Source organism: Haematobia irritans, chromosome 2 (genome assembly GCF_050003625.1).
Source record: "Haematobia irritans isolate KBUSLIRL chromosome 2, ASM5000362v1, whole genome shotgun sequence".
NCBI classification, from domain to species: domain Eukaryota; kingdom Metazoa; phylum Arthropoda; class Insecta; order Diptera; family Muscidae; genus Haematobia; species Haematobia irritans.
In genome coordinates this window covers 74,889,827-74,915,001 of record NC_134398.1, presented here as the reverse complement: position 1 = coordinate 74,915,001, position 25,175 = coordinate 74,889,827, and the positions used below count along the sequence as shown (strand labels likewise).

The 25,175-nt window shown below is 35.0% G+C and overlaps 4 protein-coding genes and 1 long non-coding RNA gene across 5 annotated transcripts in view; all 5 read left to right on the top strand.

The window, feature by feature from the left end:
- Window positions 1-25,175, top strand: part of LOC142225539 (uncharacterized) — an 801,202-nt gene that overhangs the window by 384,576 nt on the left and 391,451 nt on the right. The gene's annotated exons all lie outside the window — the stretch shown is intronic.
- On the top strand, window positions 3,848-4,301 carry LOC142225532 (histone H4). The gene has a single exon (XM_075295321.1). The coding sequence runs from the start codon at window positions 3,913-3,915 to the stop codon at window positions 4,222-4,224; it is 312 nt and encodes a 103-aa protein (XP_075151436.1). The 5' UTR covers window positions 3,848-3,912; the 3' UTR covers window positions 4,225-4,301.
- LOC142225531 (histone H4) lies at window positions 9,819-10,269 on the top strand. Its single transcript, XM_075295320.1, has one exon. It carries the CDS (start codon window positions 9,881-9,883, stop codon window positions 10,190-10,192), a length of 312 nt encoding a protein of 103 aa, XP_075151435.1. The 5' UTR covers window positions 9,819-9,880; the 3' UTR covers window positions 10,193-10,269.
- LOC142225530 (histone H4) lies at window positions 15,787-16,237 on the top strand. The gene has a single exon (XM_075295319.1). The coding sequence runs from the start codon at window positions 15,849-15,851 to the stop codon at window positions 16,158-16,160; it is 312 nt and encodes a 103-aa protein (XP_075151434.1). The 5' UTR covers window positions 15,787-15,848; the 3' UTR covers window positions 16,161-16,237.
- Window positions 23,120-23,570, top strand: LOC142225529 (histone H4). The gene has a single exon (XM_075295318.1). The coding sequence runs from the start codon at window positions 23,182-23,184 to the stop codon at window positions 23,491-23,493; it is 312 nt and encodes a 103-aa protein (XP_075151433.1). The 5' UTR covers window positions 23,120-23,181; the 3' UTR covers window positions 23,494-23,570.

Below are 25,175 nucleotides of genomic sequence, written 5' to 3'. Positions count from 1 at the left end.
TAAGGAGAGTTATGCCATCTACATTTACAAAGTGTTGAAGCAAGTACATCCCGATACTGGTATCTCTTCAAAGGCAATGAGCATCATGAACAGTTTCGTTAATGATATCTTCGAACGTATTGCCGCCGAAGCCTCTCGTTTGGCTCACTACAACAAGCGTTCCACCATCACCAGTCGGGAAATCCAAACTGCCGTTCGTCTATTATTGCCCGGTGAATTGGCTAAGCACGCTGTCAGTGAAGGTACCAAAGCCGTTACTAAGTACACCAGCTCCAAGTAAATGGCTTCATATTTCGTCGAAAATTTATTTCCTCCACCATCAAAGGCCCTTTTCAGGGCCACAAAAATCATTAAAAAAGAGATTTTCTTTGTTGATCAACTAAAAACAAAATATCCTTATTTTATTTCAATAAAAAAAAAATAAATACATCTTCCATCGAATAATAACAAATAATTGATTTTTCAACTAAGAAAAATTCAATGTTGTAATCTTCATTTTATTAAAATTCTATTATGGCATTTCATTACTATGTCTAACTTCTATTAAAATTCTAATTTGGCATTTCATTACTGTTTCTTCAATATTTCTTCTTTTTATTTTTCTTCATTATAATAACGTCGCTATAATATTTTTCTCAGAGTAAAAGACTTTATTACATTGATCGTAGTTAAAGGATGTGTGTGTGTGTGAGTTTTGATGATGACTCTATGCGTAGGTACATGAAACCTTTTTTTCTAGAATTCTAATTGCTGTGGTTTATTACCACATCCCAATTGGCTAATCCAGTTTTGGAAAAATTCCCATAAAACATGTGATTATAAATTTCAATTTTACCGTGAAAAATAGATTAAGTACAATGTATATTTATTTAAATAAAAATTAGGTAACAAAACAAAATTGTTTGCATAAAATTTGTTCTCTTTTTCAAAGATATTTTGTAGCCCTGAAAAGGGCTGTTAGATAAACTGCTTTCGAATATCGAAAATAATCATTCTGCCATGAAATAGAAAATTTACTTCTTGGCGGCGGCTTTTTTAGCAGCTGGTTTCTTGGCAGCGGCGGCCTTTTTGGGTTTGGCTGCTGCTACTGTTTTTGCCTTGGGTGCTTTTGGTTTTGTGGCGGAGGCCTTGGCCTTGGCGGCGGTTTTTGCTGGTTTAGCTTTAACTGTACCGGTCTTTTTGGCAGTTTTAGCCTTAGCCTTTTCGGTCTTCTTCTTTTCTGCTGTCTTCTTAGCGGCAGAAGGTTTCTTTGCAGCAGCCTTCTTTTCTCCACTGGCCTTTTTGGGTGCGGCAGCCTTCTTTTTCTTATCACCAGCTGGGGCCTTCTTCTTTTCGGCGCTCATTGCTTTAGACATTTTGAATGAACCAGATGCACCCTTACCTTTAGTTTGGATCAATTTTCCACTGGCAACAGCGCCCTTCAAATACTTCTTGATGAAGGGAGCCAATTTTTGGGCATCAACTTTGTAGGTGCTGGCCAAATATTTCTTGATGGCAGGCAATGATGAACCACCACGTTCTTTCAATGTTTTGATGGCAGCATCGACCATTTGTTGGGTTGGTGGATGAGATGGGGCAGCAGAGGGCTTCTTTGCCTTGGCAGCAGCTTTTTTAGGTGCCTTTTTCTCAACAGCGGCAACTGGAGATGCGGTGGCTTCAACTACGGCGGCGTCAGACATGTTTCACTATATTTTTCACTTCAAACACTAATATACACTAACACGCGTGTACGTTGGTTATATATATTTTTTACCGTTCAACCTAGCTATTCTTGGGTACATCGGAATTATGAGAAGTACATAGTAGTCAGCTACGAAATTTTGTGAATTCTTGTGTGGAAGAGAATAAATTTTTTCACAAAAGTTTTGATAGAATAATTAAATTTATGATGACATAGTAAATATATTTAATTGGAATTTATCACATTTCTCTAGTAGAGATATCCACCTAAATGACAAAAAGGATTTCAATTAATAATATTGAAGGGCTAGAGTATTATAATCTTTTGAGTTGAAAGTTTATAAAAGTGTCATCATAAATTTCCAACTAAATTATATAAATTTTACTATTTTTATTGAAAATTTTATAAAATAAAAAATTTATAGGGAATCTTGATATGTTTTCTTTAAAGAAATACGAAAAAATTATACAATTTGCATAGTTTTCATGGTAAAATATTCAATTATATTATGTCGTCTATGACAGTGGAATTCATCATATTGGGATATTTTCCATGAATAAAAGTTTTTCTGCAAATTAATTTCAAAGCTCAAAACTAAAAATGTTTTAGGAAATTTTCATTCAAAAATATAATAGAAATCACACATTTATACTAAAATATAACATTATTAATAAAAAGTGTCAAATTGTAACGAAAAGTTAAAATAATCGTGAAGGTGTGGTATATCATGTACAGCGATGTTAACAATGTTGAATATAGTTGAAACCATAAAATTAAAATATTTGCAAAAGAAATTAAATATATATATGAAAAATATTAAAACATCGTAGAAAAAATACATGTCGGATTATAATACCATTTTAACAAAATTTTAAATCGAAATACTATGAATAAAAATTTGCCATAGCTGATATACCACCTCTAGCCAAATTTTAAGAAATTGGCTATTTTTGATATAAAATTTCGCAGAAAAACTAAAAGAATTATAACAACAGATGGAATAAATTTAAGTCTAACGACTTTAGGAAATATATAAACTATAAACACCCTAGAAAATTCAAAAATAATCTTCGATTTGTTACGAAAAGTTTGCCATATAGGGTTAGAAAATATTTCATAAAATGTTTGCCGCATTGAATGTAGCATTAGATGAAAATAAGAAACAAATCCTCCTACTTATATCTTTTCTTCTTTTAAAAAATAAATTAATAGAAAATAAATTGTGAATGAGTACGAAAAAATGTAAAACCATTGGAAAGCAAAATCTACATCATATATCAACATTCCCTTCATATCCAACCTAATACAAAAAAAAAAAAAACACACACACAAATGCAATATATTTTATTGATATCAAATAATTAAGAATAAATTCTTGTCAACTGTAAAGTATTGAAAAAAATTTTTCTCTTTTTATAAAAATATTGTGGTCCTGAAAAGGACCGATTGTTTTTGTAAAAAAAGTTGGCTTTTAATATGTCAAAAATTTAAGCACGTTCTCCACGAATACGTCTGGCCAATTGGATATCCTTAGGCATGATGGTGACACGCTTAGCATGGATGGCACACAAGTTGGTATCTTCGAATAGACCAACCAAGTAGGCTTCGCTGGCTTCTTGCAAGGCCATGACAGCAGAACTCTGGAAACGCAAGTCAGTTTTGAAATCTTGGGCAATTTCACGAACCAAACGTTGGAAAGGCAATTTGCGGATCAACAATTCTGTGCTCTTTTGGTAACGACGGATTTCACGCAAAGCAACGGTACCAGGGCGGAAACGATGGGGCTTCTTAACACCACCAGTGGCTGGGGCGCTCTTACGAGCAGCTTTAGTAGCCAATTGCTTACGAGGGGCTTTGCCACCGGTAGATTTACGGGCAGTTTGCTTGGTACGAGCCATTTTTCACTTTATATTTTTTTCACTTCACGATATGAACACAAACACTTTCAAGATAGTATTAATTGTGTGCCGAGCATGAACGCGCATATTTATAGAAAAATTGAGCGCGCAAACTGTTAGTTAAGGGTGTGTGTAGGGAAAGATTGAAATATTGTATCTTACAGCTGCCTGTATAAACACGAAGTATACACGAACGAATCCGAGGGTAGATCGTGTCATTAATATTAGTAAGCATTTCAGGGCATTTTTGTATAAATAGAAGCGAAATGATGTTGGAACAGTATTAGTTCTTGTGCAACGTTTGTGAAGTGAATTTAAAAAAAAAAGTGAAAAATGACTGGTCGTGGTAAAGGTGGCAAAGGCTTGGGAAAAGGTGGCGCTAAACGTCATCGTAAAGTGTTGCGTGATAACATCCAAGGTATTACCAAGCCTGCAATCAGACGTTTGGCTCGTCGTGGCGGTGTAAAACGTATCTCTGGATTGATATACGAAGAAACCCGTGGTGTCCTCAAGGTGTTTTTGGAAAACGTTATTCGTGATGCTGTCACCTACACCGAACATGCTAAGCGTAAAACCGTCACCGCTATGGATGTCGTCTACGCTTTGAAGAGACAAGGCCGCACTTTGTACGGTTTCGGCGGTTAAACATTTTCTTGACGCTATTTGGAGAATATTTAAATACTTTAATACAAAAACAATCGGTCCTTTTCAGGACCACAAAATATATTTACAAAAGAGATCATCTTGTTACAAATTTATTTAATTATTTTAATAAAATTTTAAATTTACTTGGTTTAAATAAAATTACAAACATTTGGTTTGCCGTCGGCAAAACATTGTTACTAACCCAATGAAACAATTATGTATGGACTTACCAAAGGCGACTACTATGCTATTTTTCTGCCGTCGGCACTTGGAAAACATGACACACTACAAAAGAAAAACACTACGAATGTAATACATACGAAACATATATGCAATTCTCAATATGCCATTTCTCGTCCCATTCCCCAAAGAAAATGATTCTATGATTCTCTTACTCTTTTGCAGAAATCAAAGAAAATGATTCTATGTTGCACTGTACTCGATCCTAGTCTCATTTGTTCTTACTCTCTTTTTGCAGAAATCAATTATGTATGTATTGGTACAAACAACTTCCTCTGTCATCAACTATTTGCAACTTTCCGCTAGAAGTTACGAACACTTACGATCCTACTAGACTTCGGCATTGCCAAAGCATACAAAAGATACATATGTAGTAAATAATCAGAGTTGATACAGATGAAAATAAAAACACTTCGGCTCAGAAAACGAATGCTCTCTTAATGAAATTGGTGGGAATTTGTTGTTTTGCGATATTAGGAATAAATGGCATTAGATAGGAACAAAATGAAAATATGAAGTGGCGAAATTTTTCGATAAACTAAATATATGTATATATAGTGACGAAATTTTTCGATGCCATAACAGATGAATATCTTCATATAAATTTTTTTATAGTAAATTTTATTGTTACAGAAAAAAAGTATGTATGAAATTATATTGTTTGAAAGTATTTTTTCTCTTTTTAAAAATGTTTTGTCGTCCTGAAAAGGACGGATTGTTGTTTGATAGAGATACGATGGTCTGTATTTACATTTTCTTGTAGATAATTTAAGCCTTCTTTTCGGTCTTCTTGGGCAAGAGAACAGCTTGGATGTTTGGCAATACACCACCTTGAGCAATGGTGACACCGGACAACAATTTGTTCAATTCTTCGTCATTACGGATAGCCAATTGCAAGTGACGAGGGATAATTCTTGTCTTTTTGTTGTCACGAGCAGCGTTACCAGCCAATTCAAGAACTTCAGCGGCCAAGTATTCCATCACAGCAGCCAAGTAAACTGGAGCTCCAGCACCAACACGCTCAGCATAGTTGCCTTTGCGCAAAAGACGATGGATACGACCGACGGGGAATTGAAGCCCAGCACGATTGGAACGAGACTTTGCCTTTCCCTTAACTTTGCCACCTTTACCGCGTCCAGACATGTTTCAAAATTTTTTTTTCTTTTTCACTTCACTGAAAACACACACTTAATGATAGCGTTTGACCCATAATCAGTTCTTTATATACTTTTCGTTCGAGCTATTTAATACATTTGAGGGTTGTTTTGCTGCACGAAGAGGCTCGTTTTCCGCTACCTGAATATCTTGTCCACGAAATGGTACAAATGTGTGCTCATCGCTGCAAACACACAAAATTCTCTTTTGAACAGTGTAAACAGTGTTTGTGTGAAAAAAAAAAAATAGTGAAAATGCCTCCAAAAGCCAGTGGTAAAGCAGCAAAGAAGGCCGGCAAAGCCCAAAAGAACATCACAAAGGGTGACAAGACCAAGAGACGCACCAAGCGTAAGGAGAGTTATGCCATCTACATTTACAAAGTGTTGAAGCAAGTACATCCCGATACTGGTATCTCTTCAAAGGCAATGAGCATCATGAACAGTTTCGTTAATGATATCTTCGAACGTATTGCCGCCGAAGCCTCTCGTTTGGCTCACTACAACAAGCGTTCCACCATCACCAGTCGGGAAATCCAAACTGCCGTTCGTCTATTATTGCCCGGTGAATTGGCTAAGCACGCTGTCAGTGAAGGTACCAAAGCCGTTACTAAGTACACCAGCTCCAAGTAAATGGCTTCATATTTCGTCGAAAATTTATTTCCTCCACCATCAAAGGCCCTTTTCAGGGCCACAAAAATCATTAAAAAAGAGATTTTCTTTGTTGATCAACTAAAAACAAAATATCCTTATTTTATTTCAATAAAAAAAAAATAAATACATCTTCCATCGAATAATAACAAATAATTGATTTTTCAACTAAGAAAAATTCAATGTTGTAATCTTCATTTTATTAAAATTCTATTATGGCATTTCATTACTATGTCTAACTTCTATTAAAATTCTAATTTGGCATTTCATTACTGTTTCTTCAATATTTCTTCTTTTTATTTTTCTTCATTATAATAACGTCGCTATAATATTTTTCTCAGAGTAAAAGACTTTATTACATTGATCGTAGTTAAAGGATGTGTGTGTGTGTGAGTTTTGATGATGACTCTATGCGTAGGTACATGAAACCTTTTTTTCTAGAATTCTAATTGCTGTGGTTTATTACCACATCCCAATTGGCTAATCCAGTTTTGGAAAAATTCCCATAAAACATGTGATTATAAATTTCAATTTTACCGTGAAAAATAGATTAAGTACAATGTATATTTATTTAAATAAAAATTAGGTAACAAAACAAAATTGTTTGCATAAAATTTGTTCTCTTTTTCAAAGATATTTTGTAGCCCTGAAAAGGGCTGTTAGATAAACTGCTTTCGAATATCGAAAATAATCATTCTGCCATGAAATAGAAAATTTACTTCTTGGCGGCGGCTTTTTTAGCAGCTGGTTTCTTGGCAGCGGCGGCCTTTTTGGGTTTGGCTGCTGCTACTGTTTTTGCCTTGGGTGCTTTTGGTTTTGTGGCGGAGGCCTTGGCCTTGGCGGCGGTTTTTGCTGGTTTAGCTTTAACTGTACCGGTCTTTTTGGCAGTTTTAGCCTTAGCCTTTTCGGTCTTCTTCTTTTCTGCTGTCTTCTTAGCGGCAGAAGGTTTCTTTGCAGCAGCCTTCTTTTCTCCACTGGCCTTTTTGGGTGCGGCAGCCTTCTTTTTCTTATCACCAGCTGGGGCCTTCTTCTTTTCGGCGCTCATTGCTTTAGACATTTTGAATGAACCAGATGCACCCTTACCTTTAGTTTGGATCAATTTTCCACTGGCAACAGCGCCCTTCAAATACTTCTTGATGAAGGGAGCCAATTTTTGGGCATCAACTTTGTAGGTGCTGGCCAAATATTTCTTGATGGCAGGCAATGATGAACCACCACGTTCTTTCAATGTTTTGATGGCAGCATCGACCATTTGTTGGGTTGGTGGATGAGATGGGGCAGCAGAGGGCTTCTTTGCCTTGGCAGCAGCTTTTTTAGGTGCCTTTTTCTCAACAGCGGCAACTGGAGATGCGGTGGCTTCAACTACGGCGGCGTCAGACATGTTTCACTATATTTTTCACTTCAAACACTAATATACACTAACACGCGTGTACGTTGGTTATATATATTTTTTACCGTTCAACCTAGCTATTCTTGGGTACATCGGAATTATGAGAAGTACATAGTAGTCAGCTACGAAATTTTGTGAATTCTTGTGTGGAAGAGAATAAATTTTTTCACAAAAGTTTTGATAGAATAATTAAATTTATGATGACATAGTAAATATATTTAATTGGAATTTATCACATTTCTCTAGTAGAGATATCCACCTAAATGACAAAAAGGATTTCAATTAATAATATTGAAGGGCTAGAGTATTATAATCTTTTGAGTTGAAAGTTTATAAAAGTGTCATCATAAATTTCCAACTAAATTATATAAATTTTACTATTTTTATTGAAAATTTTATAAAATAAAAAATTTATAGGGAATCTTGATATGTTTTCTTTAAAGAAATACGAAAAAATTATACAATTTGCATAGTTTTCATGGTAAAATATTCAATTATATTATGTCGTCTATGACAGTGGAATTCATCATATTGGGATATTTTCCATGAATAAAAGTTTTTCTGCAAATTAATTTCAAAGCTCAAAACTAAAAATGTTTTAGGAAATTTTCATTCAAAAATATAATAGAAATCACACATTTATACTAAAATATAACATTATTAATAAAAAGTGTCAAATTGTAACGAAAAGTTAAAATAATCGTGAAGGTGTGGTATATCATGTACAGCGATGTTAACAATGTTGAATATAGTTGAAACCATAAAATTAAAATATTTGCAAAAGAAATTAAATATATATATGAAAAATATTAAAACATCGTAGAAAAAATACATGTCGGATTATAATACCATTTTAACAAAATTTTAAATCGAAATACTATGAATAAAAATTTGCCATAGCTGATATACCACCTCTAGCCAAATTTTAAGAAATTGGCTATTTTTGATATAAAATTTCGCAGAAAAACTAAAAGAATTATAACAACAGATGGAATAAATTTAAGTCTAACGACTTTAGGAAATATATAAACTATAAACACCCTAGAAAATTCAAAAATAATCTTCGATTTGTTACGAAAAGTTTGCCATATAGGGTTAGAAAATATTTCATAAAATGTTTGCCGCATTGAATGTAGCATTAGATGAAAATAAGAAACAAATCCTCCTACTTATATCTTTTCTTCTTTTAAAAAATAAATTAATAGAAAATAAATTGTGAATGAGTACGAAAAAATGTAAAACCATTGGAAAGCAAAATCTACATCATATATCAACATTCCCTTCATATCCAACCTAATACAAAAAAAAAAAAAACACACACACAAATGCAATATATTTTATTGATATCAAATAATTAAGAATAAATTCTTGTCAACTGTAAAGTATTGAAAAAAATTTTTCTCTTTTTATAAAAATATTGTGGTCCTGAAAAGGACCGATTGTTTTTGTAAAAAAAGTTGGCTTTTAATATGTCAAAAATTTAAGCACGTTCTCCACGAATACGTCTGGCCAATTGGATATCCTTAGGCATGATGGTGACACGCTTAGCATGGATGGCACACAAGTTGGTATCTTCGAATAGACCAACCAAGTAGGCTTCGCTGGCTTCTTGCAAGGCCATGACAGCAGAACTCTGGAAACGCAAGTCAGTTTTGAAATCTTGGGCAATTTCACGAACCAAACGTTGGAAAGGCAATTTGCGGATCAACAATTCTGTGCTCTTTTGGTAACGACGGATTTCACGCAAAGCAACGGTACCAGGGCGGAAACGATGGGGCTTCTTAACACCACCAGTGGCTGGGGCGCTCTTACGAGCAGCTTTAGTAGCCAATTGCTTACGAGGGGCTTTGCCACCGGTAGATTTACGGGCAGTTTGCTTGGTACGAGCCATTTTTCACTTTATATTTTTTTCACTTCACGATATGAACACAAACACTTTCAAGATAGTATTAATTGTGTGCCGAGCATGAACGCGCATATTTATAGAAAAATTGAGCGCGCAAACTGTTAGTTAAGGGTGTGTGTAGGGAAAGATTGAAATATTGTATCTTACAGCTGCCTGTATAAACACGAAGTATACACGAACGAATCCGAGGGTAGATCGTGTCATTAATATTAGTAAGCATTTCAGGGCATTTTTGTATAAATAGAAGCGAAATGATGTTGGAACAGTATTAGTTCTTGTGCAACGTTTGTGAAGTGAATTTAAAAAAAAAAGTGAAAAATGACTGGTCGTGGTAAAGGTGGCAAAGGCTTGGGAAAAGGTGGCGCTAAACGTCATCGTAAAGTGTTGCGTGATAACATCCAAGGTATTACCAAGCCTGCAATCAGACGTTTGGCTCGTCGTGGCGGTGTAAAACGTATCTCTGGATTGATATACGAAGAAACCCGTGGTGTCCTCAAGGTGTTTTTGGAAAACGTTATTCGTGATGCTGTCACCTACACCGAACATGCTAAGCGTAAAACCGTCACCGCTATGGATGTCGTCTACGCTTTGAAGAGACAAGGCCGCACTTTGTACGGTTTCGGCGGTTAAACATTTTCTTGACGCTATTTGGAGAATATTTAAATACTTTAATACAAAAACAATCGGTCCTTTTCAGGACCACAAAATATATTTACAAAAGAGATCATCTTGTTACAAATTTATTTAATTATTTTAATAAAATTTTAAATTTACTTGGTTTAAATAAAATTACAAACATTTGGTTTGCCGTCGGCAAAACATTGTTACTAACCCAATGAAACAATTATGTATGGACTTACCAAAGGCGACTACTATGCTATTTTTCTGCCGTCGGCACTTGGAAAACATGACACACTACAAAAGAAAAACACTACGAATGTAATACATACGAAACATATATGCAATTCTCAATATGCCATTTCTCGTCCCATTCCCCAAAGAAAATGATTCTATGATTCTCTTACTCTTTTGCAGAAATCAAAGAAAATGATTCTATGTTGCACTGTACTCGATCCTAGTCTCATTTGTTCTTACTCTCTTTTTGCAGAAATCAATTATGTATGTATTGGTACAAACAACTTCCTCTGTCATCAACTATTTGCAACTTTCCGCTAGAAGTTACGAACACTTACGATCCTACTAGACTTCGGCATTGCCAAAGCATACAAAAGATACATATGTAGTAAATAATCAGAGTTGATACAGATGAAAATAAAAACACTTCGGCTCAGAAAACGAATGCTCTCTTAATGAAATTGGTGGGAATTTGTTGTTTTGCGATATTAGGAATAAATGGCATTAGATAGGAACAAAATGAAAATATGAAGTGGCGAAATTTTTCGATAAACTAAATATATGTATATATAGTGACGAAATTTTTCGATGCCATAACAGATGAATATCTTCATATAAATTTTTTTATAGTAAATTTTATTGTTACAGAAAAAAAGTATGTATGAAATTATATTGTTTGAAAGTATTTTTTCTCTTTTTAAAAATGTTTTGTCGTCCTGAAAAGGACGGATTGTTGTTTGATAGAGATACGATGGTCTGTATTTACATTTTCTTGTAGATAATTTAAGCCTTCTTTTCGGTCTTCTTGGGCAAGAGAACAGCTTGGATGTTTGGCAATACACCACCTTGAGCAATGGTGACACCGGACAACAATTTGTTCAATTCTTCGTCATTACGGATAGCCAATTGCAAGTGACGAGGGATAATTCTTGTCTTTTTGTTGTCACGAGCAGCGTTACCAGCCAATTCAAGAACTTCAGCGGCCAAGTATTCCATCACAGCAGCCAAGTAAACTGGAGCTCCAGCACCAACACGCTCAGCATAGTTGCCTTTGCGCAAAAGACGATGGATACGACCGACGGGGAATTGAAGCCCAGCACGATTGGAACGAGACTTTGCCTTTCCCTTAACTTTGCCACCTTTACCGCGTCCAGACATGTTTCAAAATTTTTTTTTCTTTTTCACTTCACTGAAAACACACACTTAATGATAGCGTTTGACCCATAATCAGTTCTTTATATACTTTTCGTTCGAGCTATTTAATACATTTGAGGGTTGTTTTGCTGCACGAAGAGGCTCGTTTTCCGCTACCTGAATATCTTGTCCACGAAATGGTACAAATGTGTGCTCATCGCTGCAAACACACAAAATTCTCTTTTGAACAGTGTAAACAGTGTTTGTGTGAAAAAAAAAAAATAGTGAAAATGCCTCCAAAAGCCAGTGGTAAAGCAGCAAAGAAGGCCGGCAAAGCCCAAAAGAACATCACAAAGGGTGACAAGACCAAGAGACGCACCAAGCGTAAGGAGAGTTATGCCATCTACATTTACAAAGTGTTGAAGCAAGTACATCCCGATACTGGTATCTCTTCAAAGGCAATGAGCATCATGAACAGTTTCGTTAATGATATCTTCGAACGTATTGCCGCCGAAGCCTCTCGTTTGGCTCACTACAACAAGCGTTCCACCATCACCAGTCGGGAAATCCAAACTGCCGTTCGTCTATTATTGCCCGGTGAATTGGCTAAGCACGCTGTCAGTGAAGGTACCAAAGCCGTTACTAAGTACACCAGCTCCAAGTAAATGGCTTCATATTTCGTCGAAAATTTATTTCCTCCACCATCAAAGGCCCTTTTCAGGGCCACAAAAATCATTAAAAAAGAGATTTTCTTTGTTGATCAACTAAAAACAAAATATCCTTATTTTATTTCAATAAAAAAAAAATAAATACATCTTCCATCGAATAATAACAAATAATTGATTTTTCAACTAAGAAAAATTCAATGTTGTAATCTTCATTTTATTAAAATTCTATTATGGCATTTCATTACTATGTCTAACTTCTATTAAAATTCTAATTTGGCATTTCATTACTGTTTCTTCAATATTTCTTCTTTTTATTTTTCTTCATTATAATAACGTCGCTATAATATTTTTCTCAGAGTAAAAGACTTTATTACATTGATCGTAGTTAAAGGATGTGTGTGTGTGTGAGTTTTGATGATGACTCTATGCGTAGGTACATGAAACCTTTTTTTCTAGAATTCTAATTGCTGTGGTTTATTACCACATCCCAATTGGCTAATCCAGTTTTGGAAAAATTCCCATAAAACATGTGATTATAAATTTCAATTTTACCGTGAAAAATAGATTAAGTACAATGTATATTTATTTAAATAAAAATTAGGTAACAAAACAAAATTGTTTGCATAAAATTTGTTCTCTTTTTCAAAGATATTTTGTAGCCCTGAAAAGGGCTGTTAGATAAACTGCTTTCGAATATCGAAAATAATCATTCTGCCATGAAATAGAAAATTTACTTCTTGGCGGCGGCTTTTTTAGCAGCTGGTTTCTTGGCAGCGGCGGCCTTTTTGGGTTTGGCTGCTGCTACTGTTTTTGCCTTGGGTGCTTTTGGTTTTGTGGCGGAGGCCTTGGCCTTGGCGGCGGTTTTTGCTGGTTTAGCTTTAACTGTACCGGTCTTTTTGGCAGTTTTAGCCTTAGCCTTTTCGGTCTTCTTCTTTTCTGCTGTCTTCTTAGCGGCAGAAGGTTTCTTTGCAGCAGCCTTCTTTTCTCCACTGGCCTTTTTGGGTGCGGCAGCCTTCTTTTTCTTATCACCAGCTGGGGCCTTCTTCTTTTCGGCGCTCATTGCTTTAGACATTTTGAATGAACCAGATGCACCCTTACCTTTAGTTTGGATCAATTTTCCACTGGCAACAGCGCCCTTCAAATACTTCTTGATGAAGGGAGCCAATTTTTGGGCATCAACTTTGTAGGTGCTGGCCAAATATTTCTTGATGGCAGGCAATGATGAACCACCACGTTCTTTCAATGTTTTGATGGCAGCATCGACCATTTGTTGGGTTGGTGGATGAGATGGGGCAGCAGAGGGCTTCTTTGCCTTGGCAGCAGCTTTTTTAGGTGCCTTTTTCTCAACAGCGGCAACTGGAGATGCGGTGGCTTCAACTACGGCGGCGTCAGACATGTTTCACTATATTTTTCACTTCAAACACTAATATACACTAACACGCGTGTACGTTGGTTATATATATTTTTTACCGTTCAACCTAGCTATTCTTGGGTACATCGGAATTATGAGAAGTACATAGTAGTCAGCTACGAAATTTTGTGAATTCTTGTGTGGAAGAGAATAAATTTTTTCACAAAAGTTTTGATAGAATAATTAAATTTATGATGACATAGTAAATATATTTAATTGGAATTTATCACATTTCTCTAGTAGAGATATCCACCTAAATGACAAAAAGGATTTCAATTAATAATATTGAAGGGCTAGAGTATTATAATCTTTTGAGTTGAAAGTTTATAAAAGTGTCATCATAAATTTCCAACTAAATTATATAAATTTTACTATTTTTATTGAAAATTTTATAAAATAAAAAATTTATAGGGAATCTTGATATGTTTTCTTTAAAGAAATACGAAAAAATTATACAATTTGCATAGTTTTCATGGTAAAATATTCAATTATATTATGTCGTCTATGACAGTGGAATTCATCATATTGGGATATTTTCCATGAATAAAAGTTTTTCTGCAAATTAATTTCAAAGCTCAAAACTAAAAATGTTTTAGGAAATTTTCATTCAAAAATATAATAGAAATCACACATTTATACTAAAATATAACATTATTAATAAAAAGTGTCAAATTGTAACGAAAAGTTAAAATAATCGTGAAGGTGTGGTATATCATGTACAGCGATGTTAACAATGTTGAATATAGTTGAAACCATAAAATTAAAATATTTGCAAAAGAAATTAAATATATATATGAAAAATATTAAAACATCGTAGAAAAAATACATGTCGGATTATAATACCATTTTAACAAAATTTTAAATCGAAATACTATGAATAAAAATTTGCCATAGCTGATATACCACCTCTAGCCAAATTTTAAGAAATTGGCTATTTTTGATATAAAATTTCGCAGAAAAACTAAAAGAATTATAACAACAGATGGAATAAATTTAAGTCTAACGACTTTAGGAAATATATAAACTATAAACACCCTAGAAAATTCAAAAATAATCTTCGATTTGTTACGAAAAGTTTGCCATATAGGGTTAGAAAATATTTCATAAAATGTTTGCCGCATTGAATGTAGCATTAGATGAAAATAAGAAACAAATCCTCCTACTTATATCTTTTCTTCTTTTAAAAAATAAATTAATAGAAAATAAATTGTGAATGAGTACGAAAAAATGTAAAACCATTGGAAAGCAAAATCTACATCATATATCAACATTCCCTTCATATCCAACCTAATACAAAAAAAAAAAAAACACACACACAAATGCAATATATTTTATTGATATCAAATAATTAAGAATAAATTCTTGTCAACTGTAAAGTATTGAAAAAAATTTTTCTCTTTTTATAAAAATATTGTGGTCCTGAAAAGGACCGATTGTTTTTGTAAAAAAAGTTGGCTTTTAATATGTCAAAAATTTAAGCACGTTCTCCACGAATACGTCTGGCCAATTGGATATCCTTAGGCATGATGGTGACACGCTTAGCATGGATGGCACACAAGTTGGTATCTTCGAATAGACCAACCAAGTAGGCTTCGCTGGCTTCTTGCAAGGCCATGACAGCAGAACTCTGGAAACGCAAGTCAGTTTTGAAATCTTGGGCAATTTCACGAACCAAACGTTGGAAAGGCAATTTGCGGATCAACAATTCTGTGCTCTTTTGGTAACGACGGATTTCACGCAAAGCAACGGTACCAGGGCGGAAACGATGGGGCTTCTTAACACCACCAGTGGCTGGGGCGCTCTTACGAGCAGCTTTAGTAGCCAATTGCTTACGAGGGGCTTTGCCACCGGTAGATTTACGGGCAGTTTGCTTGGTACGAGCCATTTTTCACTTTATATTTTTTTCACTTCACGATATGAACACAAACACTTTCAAGATAGTATTAATTGTGTGCCGAGCATGAACGCGCATATTTATAGAAAAATTGAGCGCGCAAACTGTTAGTTAAGGGTGTGTGTAGGGAAAGATTGAAATATTGTATCTTACAGCTGCCTGTATAAACACGAAGTATACACGAACGAATCCGAGGGTAGATCGTGTCATTAATATTAGTAAGCATTTCAGGGCATTTTTGTATAAATAGAAGCGAAATGATGTTGGAACAGTATTAGTTCTTGTGCAACGTTTGTGAAGTGAATTTAAAAAAAAAAGTGAAAAATGACTGGTCGTGGTAAAGGTGGCAAAGGCTTGGGAAAAGGTGGCGCTAAACGTCATCGTAAAGTGTTGCGTGATAACATCCAAGGTATTACCAAGCCTGCAATCAGACGTTTGGCTCGTCGTGGCGGTGTAAAACGTATCTCTGGATTGATATACGAAGAAACCCGTGGTGTCCTCAAGGTGTTTTTGGAAAACGTTATTCGTGATGCTGTCACCTACACCGAACATGCTAAGCGTAAAACCGTCACCGCTATGGATGTCGTCTACGCTTTGAAGAGACAAGGCCGCACTTTGTACGGTTTCGGCGGTTAAACATTTTCTTGACGCTATTTGGAGAATATTTAAATACTTTAATACAAAAACAATCGGTCCTTTTCAGGACCACAAAATATATTTACAAAAGAGATCATCTTGTTACAAATTTATTTAATTATTTTAATAAAATTTTAAATTTACTTGGTTTAAATAAAATTACAAACATTTGGTTTGCCGTCGGCAAAACATTGTTACTAACCCAATGAAACAATTATGTATGGACTTACCAAAGGCGACTACTATGCTATTTTTCTGCCGTCGGCACTTGGAAAACATGACACACTACAAAAGAAAAACACTACGAATGTAATACATACGAAACATATATGCAATTCTCAATATGCCATTTCTCGTCCCATTCCCCAAAGAAAATGATTCTATGATTCTCTTACTCTTTTGCAGAAATCAAAGAAAATGATTCTATGTTGCACTGTACTCGATCCTAGTCTCATTTGTTCTTACTCTCTTTTTGCAGAAATCAATTATGTATGTATTGGTACAAACAACTTCCTCTGTCATCAACTATTTGCAACTTTCCGCTAGAAGTTACGAACACTTACGATCCTACTAGACTTCGGCATTGCCAAAGCATACAAAAGATACATATGTAGTAAATAATCAGAGTTGATACAGATGAAAATAAAAACACTTCGGCTCAGAAAACGAATGCTCTCTTAATGAAATTGGTGGGAATTTGTTGTTTTGCGATATTAGGAATAAATGGCATTAGATAGGAACAAAATGAAAATATGAAGTGGCGAAATTTTTCGATAAACTAAATATATGTATATATAGTGACGAAATTTTTCGATGCCATAACAGATGAATATCTTCATATAAATTTTTTTATAGTAAATTTTATTGTTACAGAAAAAAAGTATGTATGAAATTATATTGTTTGAAAGTATTTTTTCTCTTTTTAAAAATGTTTTGTCGTCCTGAAAAGGACGGATTGTTGTTTGATAGAGATACGATGGTCTGTATTTACATTTTCTTGTAGATAATTTAAGCCTTCTTTTCGGTCTTCTTGGGCAAGAGAACAGCTTGGATGTTTGGCAATACACCACCTTGAGCAATGGTGACACCGGACAACAATTTGTTCAATTCTTCGTCATTACGGATAGCCAATTGCAAGTGACGAGGGATAATTCTTGTCTTTTTGTTGTCACGAGCAGCGTTACCAGCCAATTCAAGAACTTCAGCGGCCAAGTATTCCATCACAGCAGCCAAGTAAACTGGAGCTCCAGCACCAACACGCTCAGCATAGTTGCCTTTGCGCAAAAGACGATGGATACGACCGACGGGGAATTGAAGCCCAGCACGATTGGAACGAGACTTTGCCTTTCCCTTAACTTTGCCACCTTTACCGCGTCCAGACATGTTTCAAAATTTTTTTTTCTTTTTCACTTCACTGAAAACACACACTTAATGATAGCGTTTGACCCATAATCAGTTCTTTATATACTTTTCGTTCGAGCTATTTAATACATTTGAGGGTTGTTTTGCTGCACGAAGAGGCTCGTTTTCCGCTACCTGAATATCTTGTCCACGAAATGGTACAAATGTGTGCTCATCGCTGCAAACACACAAAATTCTCTTTTGAACAGTGTAAACAGTGTTTGTGTGAAAAAAAAAAAATAGTGAAAATGCCTCCAAAAGCCAGTGGTAAAGCAGCAAAGAAGGCCGGCAAAGCCCAAAAGAACATCACAAAGGGTGACAAGACCAAGAGACGCACCAAGCGTAAGGAGAGTTATGCCATCTACATTTACAAAGTGTTGAAGCAAGTACATCCCGATACTGGTATCTCTTCAAAGGCAATGAGCATCATGAACAGTTTCGTTAATGATATCTTCGAACGTATTGCCGCCGAAGCCTCTCGTTTGGCTCACTACAACAAGCGTTCCACCATCACCAGTCGGGAAATCCAAACTGCCGTTCGTCTATTATTGCCCGGTGAATTGGCTAAGCACGCTGTCAGTGAAGGTACCAAAGCCGTTACTAAGTACACCAGCTCCAAGTAAATGGCTTCATATTTCGTCGAAAATTTATTTCCTCCACCATCAAAGGCCCTTTTCAGGGCCACAAAAATCATTAAAAAAGAGATTTTCTTTGTTGATCAACTAAAAACAAAATATCCTTATTTTATTTCAATAAAAAAAAAATAAATACATCTTCCATCGAATAATAACAAATAATTGATTTTTCAACTAAGAAAAATTCAATGTTGTAATCTTCATTTTATTAAAATTCTATTATGGCATTTCATTACTATGTCTAACTTCTATTAAAATTCTAATTTGGCATTTCATTACTGTTTCTTCAATATTTCTTCTTTTTATTTTTCTTCATTATAATAACGTCGCTATAATATTTTTCTCAGAGTAAAAGACTTTATTACATTGATCGTAGTTAAAGGATGTGTGTGTGTGTGAGTTTTGATGATGACTCTATGCGTAGGTACATGAAACCTTTTTTTCTAGAATTCTAATTGCTGTGGTTTATTACCACATCCCAATTGGCTAATCCAGTTTTGGAAAAATTCCCATAAAACATGTGATTATAAATTTCAATTTTACCGTGAAAAATAGATTAAGTACAATGTATATTTATTTAAATAAAAATTAGGTAACAAAACAAAATTGTTTGCATAAAATTTGTTCTCTTTTTCAAAGATATTTTGTAGCCCTGAAAAGGGCTGTTAGATAAACTGCTTTCGAATATCGAAAATAATCATTCTGCCATGAAATAGAAAATTTACTTCTTGGCGGCGGCTTTTTTAGCAGCTGGTTTCTTGGCAGCGGCGGCCTTTTTGGGTTTGGCTGCTGCTACTGTTTTTGCCTTGGGTGCTTTTGGTTTTGTGGCGGAGGCCTTGGCCTTGGCGGCGGTTTTTGCTGGTTTAGCTTTAACTGTACCGGTCTTTTTGGCAGTTTTAGCCTTAGCCTTTTCGGTCTTCTTCTTTTCTGCTGTCTTCTTAGCGGCAGAAGGTTTCTTTGCAGCAGCCTTCTTTTCTCCACTGGCCTTTTTGGGTGCGGCAGCCTTCTTTTTCTTATCACCAGCTGGGGCCTTCTTCTTTTCGGCGCTCATTGCTTTAGACATTTTGAATGAACCAGATGCACCCTTACCTTTAGTTTGGATCAATTTTCCACTGGCAACAGCGCCCTTCAAATACTTCTTGATGAAGGGAGCCAATTTTTGGGCATCAACTTTGTAGGTGCTGGCCAAATATTTCTTGATGGCAGGCAATGATGAACCACCACGTTCTTTCAATGTTTTGATGGCAGCATCGACCATTTGTTGGGTTGGTGGATGAGATGGGGCAGCAGAGGGCTTCTTTGCCTTGGCAGCAGCTTTTTTAGGTGCCTTTTTCTCAACAGCGGCAACTGGAGATGCGGTGGCTTCAACTACGGCGGCGTCAGACATGTTTCACTATATTTTTCACTTCAAACACTAATATACACTAACACGCGTGTACGTTGGTTATATATATTTTTTACCGTTCAACCAGATTTTTCAGATTCAGATTTCAAAATTTAGGTTTTATTGGTCAAAAATTTCTAAACTATTACAGTTGAAACCTTACAACTACAATTTTCAACTACATACATACATATATAGATTCTTATATTTAGCGTATATATAATACTTTTCTAAATTTATCTAAATATTACAAAATACGGCTTAAACTATTTATTTAAGCTAGTCTCTATTTCAAATTTTTTCTCAATTAAACAAAATTTCCCTGAAAAATGACTAATAAAAACAGGGGCCATAACATTTTTCTATTATTTACTTAAAAACTATCACTTAAAACTAAAAATCAAAAAAAAATATATACAATTGTCCTTAGAGTTACTATTGTGCCAAACTGTAAACAGTGTCGTCCACGTCTAGCGTACCATATCGTCGATGATAAAACACAAGCCTCTCATCCCTAAAGAGAAGTCCCTGTCTATCTAACTGTAACAGACATATCGGCGGTCGATATGTTAAATGAGGAAGATTGGCTGGACTGATGTCCTCTACCAAGCAACCCCTCACTAGCGGATTGTCTACAAAAGATGCCCTATCTAGAAAATTTAATGCATTTCTAGTCAGAAATACATCAATCCTATCAATCTCTGCAGAGTCGTAGATGGATTGGTTGGAAGGTCTCCGCCATACACCATCCTCTCCTCTAACAGGCACTAAACCTACACAAGAAGCTAAAATTCTTCTCTCCCATATCCTGAGTAATTCCATTTGGTGTGAAGAAATTCCATACCAAATTGGAAAAGCATTAGCGATGATTGGCCTAATGATTTGTCGATAAATCAATAGTTTCACCTCCTTACTCAGGCCATTTGAGCGTCGAAAGACGCTCAAATAGCAGAAGAACATCCTCTTAACCTTGTCAAGAAGATAGCTAATATGCGACACAAAATCAAATCTGCCTTGGAGAATCACGCCTAAGTATTTAATGTTTTCACAAGTGCGAATGGTACGATCACCAATTGCAATGGCTGGCTCGTATCTTCTAGAGCGAGGATACAAGTTTCGCCTATTGCCTTTGAAAATCACACCTTCACACTTGTCCACATTAAGCCTTAGTCGCCACATATCGAAATATGTGGATAGTTCACCCAAGTATTGATTCAATCTGTCATTGACAACCGCTGCATCTGCTCCTGATGCTGCGACGAATATGTCGTCAGCATATATCAGGAGTAAATCTCCAGATGGTGGTTGCGGTATGTCACTAATAAAAATGTTGTAGAGGACTGGACCCAGTAAAGAGCCCTGGGGTACACCAGTCCTTACAACCCTATCGCTAGAGTAGTCATCGCCTACTCTAACCCTAAATGTCCTGTCCCTAAGAAAGTCGTTCAACCTAGCTATTCTTGGGTACATCGGAATTATGAGAAGTACATAGTAGTCAGCTACGAAATTTTGTGAATTCTTGTGTGGAAGAGAATAAATTTTTTCACAAAAGTTTTGATAGAATAATTAAATTTATGATGACATAGTAAATATATTTAATTGGAATTTATCACATTTCTCTAGTAGAGATATCCACCTAAATGACAAAAAGGATTTCAATTAATAATATTGAAGGGCTAGAGTATTATAATCTTTTGAGTTGAAAGTTTATAAAAGTGTCATCATAAATTTCCAACTAAATTATATAAATTTTACTATTTTTATTGAAAATTTTATAAAATAAAAAATTTATAGGGAATCTTGATATGTTTTCTTTAAAGAAATACGAAAAAATTATACAATTTGCATAGTTTTCATGGTAAAATATTCAATTATATTATGTCGTCTATGACAGTGGAATTCATCATATTGGGATATTTTCCATGAATAAAAGTTTTTCTGCAAATTAATTTCAAAGCTCAAAACTAAAAATGTTTTAGGAAATTTTCATTCAAAAATATAATAGAAATCACACATTTATACTAAAATATAACATTATTAATAAAAAGTGTCAAATTGTAACGAAAAGTTAAAATAATCGTGAAGGTGTGGTATATCATGTACAGCGATGTTAACAATGTTGAATATAGTTGAAACCATAAAATTAAAATATTTGCAAAAGAAATTAAATATATATATGAAAAATATTAAAACATCGTAGAAAAAATACATGTCGGATTATAATACCATTTTAACAAAATTTTAAATCGAAATACTATGAATAAAAATTTGCCATAGCTGATATACCACCTCTAGCCAAATTTTAAGAAATTGGCTATTTTTGATATAAAATTTCGCAGAAAAACTAAAAGAATTATAACAACAGATGGAATAAATTTAAGTCTAACGACTTTAGGAAATATATAAACTATAAACACCCTAGAAAATTCAAAAATAATCTTCGATTTGTTACGAAAAGTTTGCCATATAGGGTTAGAAAATATTTCATAAAATGTTTGCCGCATTGAATGTAGCATTAGATGAAAATAAGAAACAAATCCTCCTACTTATATCTTTTCTTCTTTTAAAAAATAAATTAATAGAAAATAAATTGTGAATGAGTACGAAAAAATGTAAAACCATTGGAAAGCAAAATCTACATCATATATCAACATTCCCTTCATATCCAACCTAATACAAAAAAAAAAAAAACACACACACAAATGCAATATATTTTATTGATATCAAATAATTAAGAATAAATTCTTGTCAACTGTAAAGTATTGAAAAAAATTTTTCTCTTTTTATAAAAATATTGTGGTCCTGAAAAGGACCGATTGTTTTTGTAAAAAAAGTTGGCTTTTAATATGTCAAAAATTTAAGCACGTTCTCCACGAATACGTCTGGCCAATTGGATATCCTTAGGCATGATGGTGACACGCTTAGCATGGATGGCACACAAGTTGGTATCTTCGAATAGACCAACCAAGTAGGCTTCGCTGGCTTCTTGCAAGGCCATGACAGCAGAACTCTGGAAACGCAAGTCAGTTTTGAAATCTTGGGCAATTTCACGAACCAAACGTTGGAAAGGCAATTTGCGGATCAACAATTCTGTGCTCTTTTGGTAACGACGGATTTCACGCAAAGCAACGGTACCAGGGCGGAAACGATGGGGCTTCTTAACACCACCAGTGGCTGGGGCGCTCTTACGAGCAGCTTTAGTAGCCAATTGCTTACGAGGGGCTTTGCCACCGGTAGATTTACGGGCAGTTTGCTTGGTACGAGCCATTTTTCACTTTATATTTTTTTCACTTCACGATATGAACACAAACACTTTCAAGATAGTATTAATTGTGTGCCGAGCATGAACGCGCATATTTATAGAAAAATTGAGCGCGCAAACTGTTAGTTAAGGGTGTGTGTAGGGAAAGATTGAAATATTGTATCTTACAGCTGCCTGTATAAACACGAAGTATACACGAACGAATCCGAGGGTAGATCGTGTCATTAATATTAGTAAGCATTTCAGGGCATTTTTGTATAAATAGAAGCGAAATGATGTTGGAACAGTATTAGTTCTTGTGCAACGTTTGTGAAGTGAATTTAAAAAAAAAAGTGAAAAATGACTGGTCGTGGTAAAGGTGGCAAAGGCTTGGGAAAAGGTGGCGCTAAACGTCATCGTAAAGTGTTGCGTGATAACATCCAAGGTATTACCAAGCCTGCAATCAGACGTTTGGCTCGTCGTGGCGGTGTAAAACGTATCTCTGGATTGATATACGAAGAAACCCGTGGTGTCCTCAAGGTGTTTTTGGAAAACGTTATTCGTGATGCTGTCACCTACACCGAACATGCTAAGCGTAAAACCGTCACCGCTATGGATGTCGTCTACGCTTTGAAGAGACAAGGCCGCACTTTGTACGGTTTCGGCGGTTAAACATTTTCTTGACGCTATTTGGAGAATATTTAAATACTTTAATACAAAAACAATCGGTCCTTTTCAGGACCACAAAATATATTTACAAAAGAGATCATCTTGTTACAAATTTATTTAATTATTTTAATAAAATTTTAAATTTACTTGGTTTAAATAAAATTACAAACATTTGGTTTGCCGTCGGCAAAACATTGTTACTAACCCAATGAAACAATTATGTATGGACTTACCAAAGGCGACTACTATGCTATTTTTCTGCCGTCGGCACTTGGAAAACATGACACACTACAAAAGAAAAACACTACGAATGTAATACATACGAAACATATATGCAATTCTCAATATGCCATTTCTCGTCCCATTCCCCAAAGAAAATGATTCTATGATTCTCTTACTCTTTTGCAGAAATCAAAGAAAATGATTCTATGTTGCACTGTACTCGATCCTAGTCTCATTTGTTCTTACTCTCTTTTTGCAGAAATCAATTATGTATGTATTGGTACAAACAACTTCCTCTGTCATCAACTATTTGCAACTTTCCGCTAGAAGTTACGAACACTTACGATCCTACTAGACTTCGGCATTGCCAAAGCATACAAAAGATACATATGTAGTAAATAATCAGAGTTGATACAGATGAAAATAAAAACACTTCGGCTCAGAAAACGAATGCTCTCTTAATGAAATTGGTGGGAATTTGTTGTTTTGCGATATTAGGAATAAATGGCATTAGATAGGAACAAAATGAAAATATGAAGTGGCGAAATTTTTCGATAAACTAAATATATGTATATATAGTGACGAAATTTTTCGATGCCATAACAGATGAATATCTTCATATAAATTTTTTTATAGTAAATTTTATTGTTACAGAAAAAAAGTATGTATGAAATTATATTGTTTGAAAGTATTTTTTCTCTTTTTAAAAATGTTTTGTCGTCCTGAAAAGGACGGATTGTTGTTTGATAGAGATACGATGGTCTGTATTTACATTTTCTTGTAGATAATTTAAGCCTTCTTTTCGGTCTTCTTGGGCAAGAGAACAGCTTGGATGTTTGGCAATACACCACCTTGAGCAATGGTGACACCGGACAACAATTTGTTCAATTCTTCGTCATTACGGATAGCCAATTGCAAGTGACGAGGGATAATTCTTGTCTTTTTGTTGTCACGAGCAGCGTTACCAGCCAATTCAAGAACTTCAGCGGCCAAGTATTCCATCACAGCAGCCAAGTAAACTGGAGCTCCAGCACCAACACGCTCAGCATAGTTGCCTTTGCGCAAAAGACGATGGATACGACCGACGGGGAATTGAAGCCCAGCACGATTGGAACGAGACTTTGCCTTTCCCTTAACTTTGCCACCTTTACCGCGTCCAGACATGTTTCAAAATTTTTTTTTCTTTTTCACTTCACTGAAAACACACACTTAATGATAGCGTTTGACCCATAATCAGTTCTTTATATACTTTTCGTTCGAGCTATTTAATACATTTGAGGGTTGTTTTGCTGCACGAAGAGGCTCGTTTTCCGCTACCTGAATATCTTGTCCACGAAATGGTACAAATGTGTGCTCATCGCTGCAAACACACAAAATTCTCTTTTGAACAGTGTAAACAGTGTTTGTGTGAAAAAAAAAAAATAGTGAAAATGCCTCCAAAAGCCAGTGGTAAAGCAGCAAAG

What these genes read in the sequence shown, in the direction of transcription:
- LOC142225530 (XM_075295319.1), top strand. Translation starts at nt 15,849, where the DNA reads ATGACTGGTCGTGGTAAAGGTGGCAAAGGCTTGGGAAAAGGTGGCGCT.
- LOC142225529 (XM_075295318.1), top strand. Translation starts at nt 23,182, where the DNA reads ATGACTGGTCGTGGTAAAGGTGGCAAAGGCTTGGGAAAAGGTGGCGCT.
- LOC142225531 (XM_075295320.1), top strand. Translation starts at nt 9,881, where the DNA reads ATGACTGGTCGTGGTAAAGGTGGCAAAGGCTTGGGAAAAGGTGGCGCT.
- LOC142225532 (XM_075295321.1), top strand. Translation starts at nt 3,913, where the DNA reads ATGACTGGTCGTGGTAAAGGTGGCAAAGGCTTGGGAAAAGGTGGCGCT.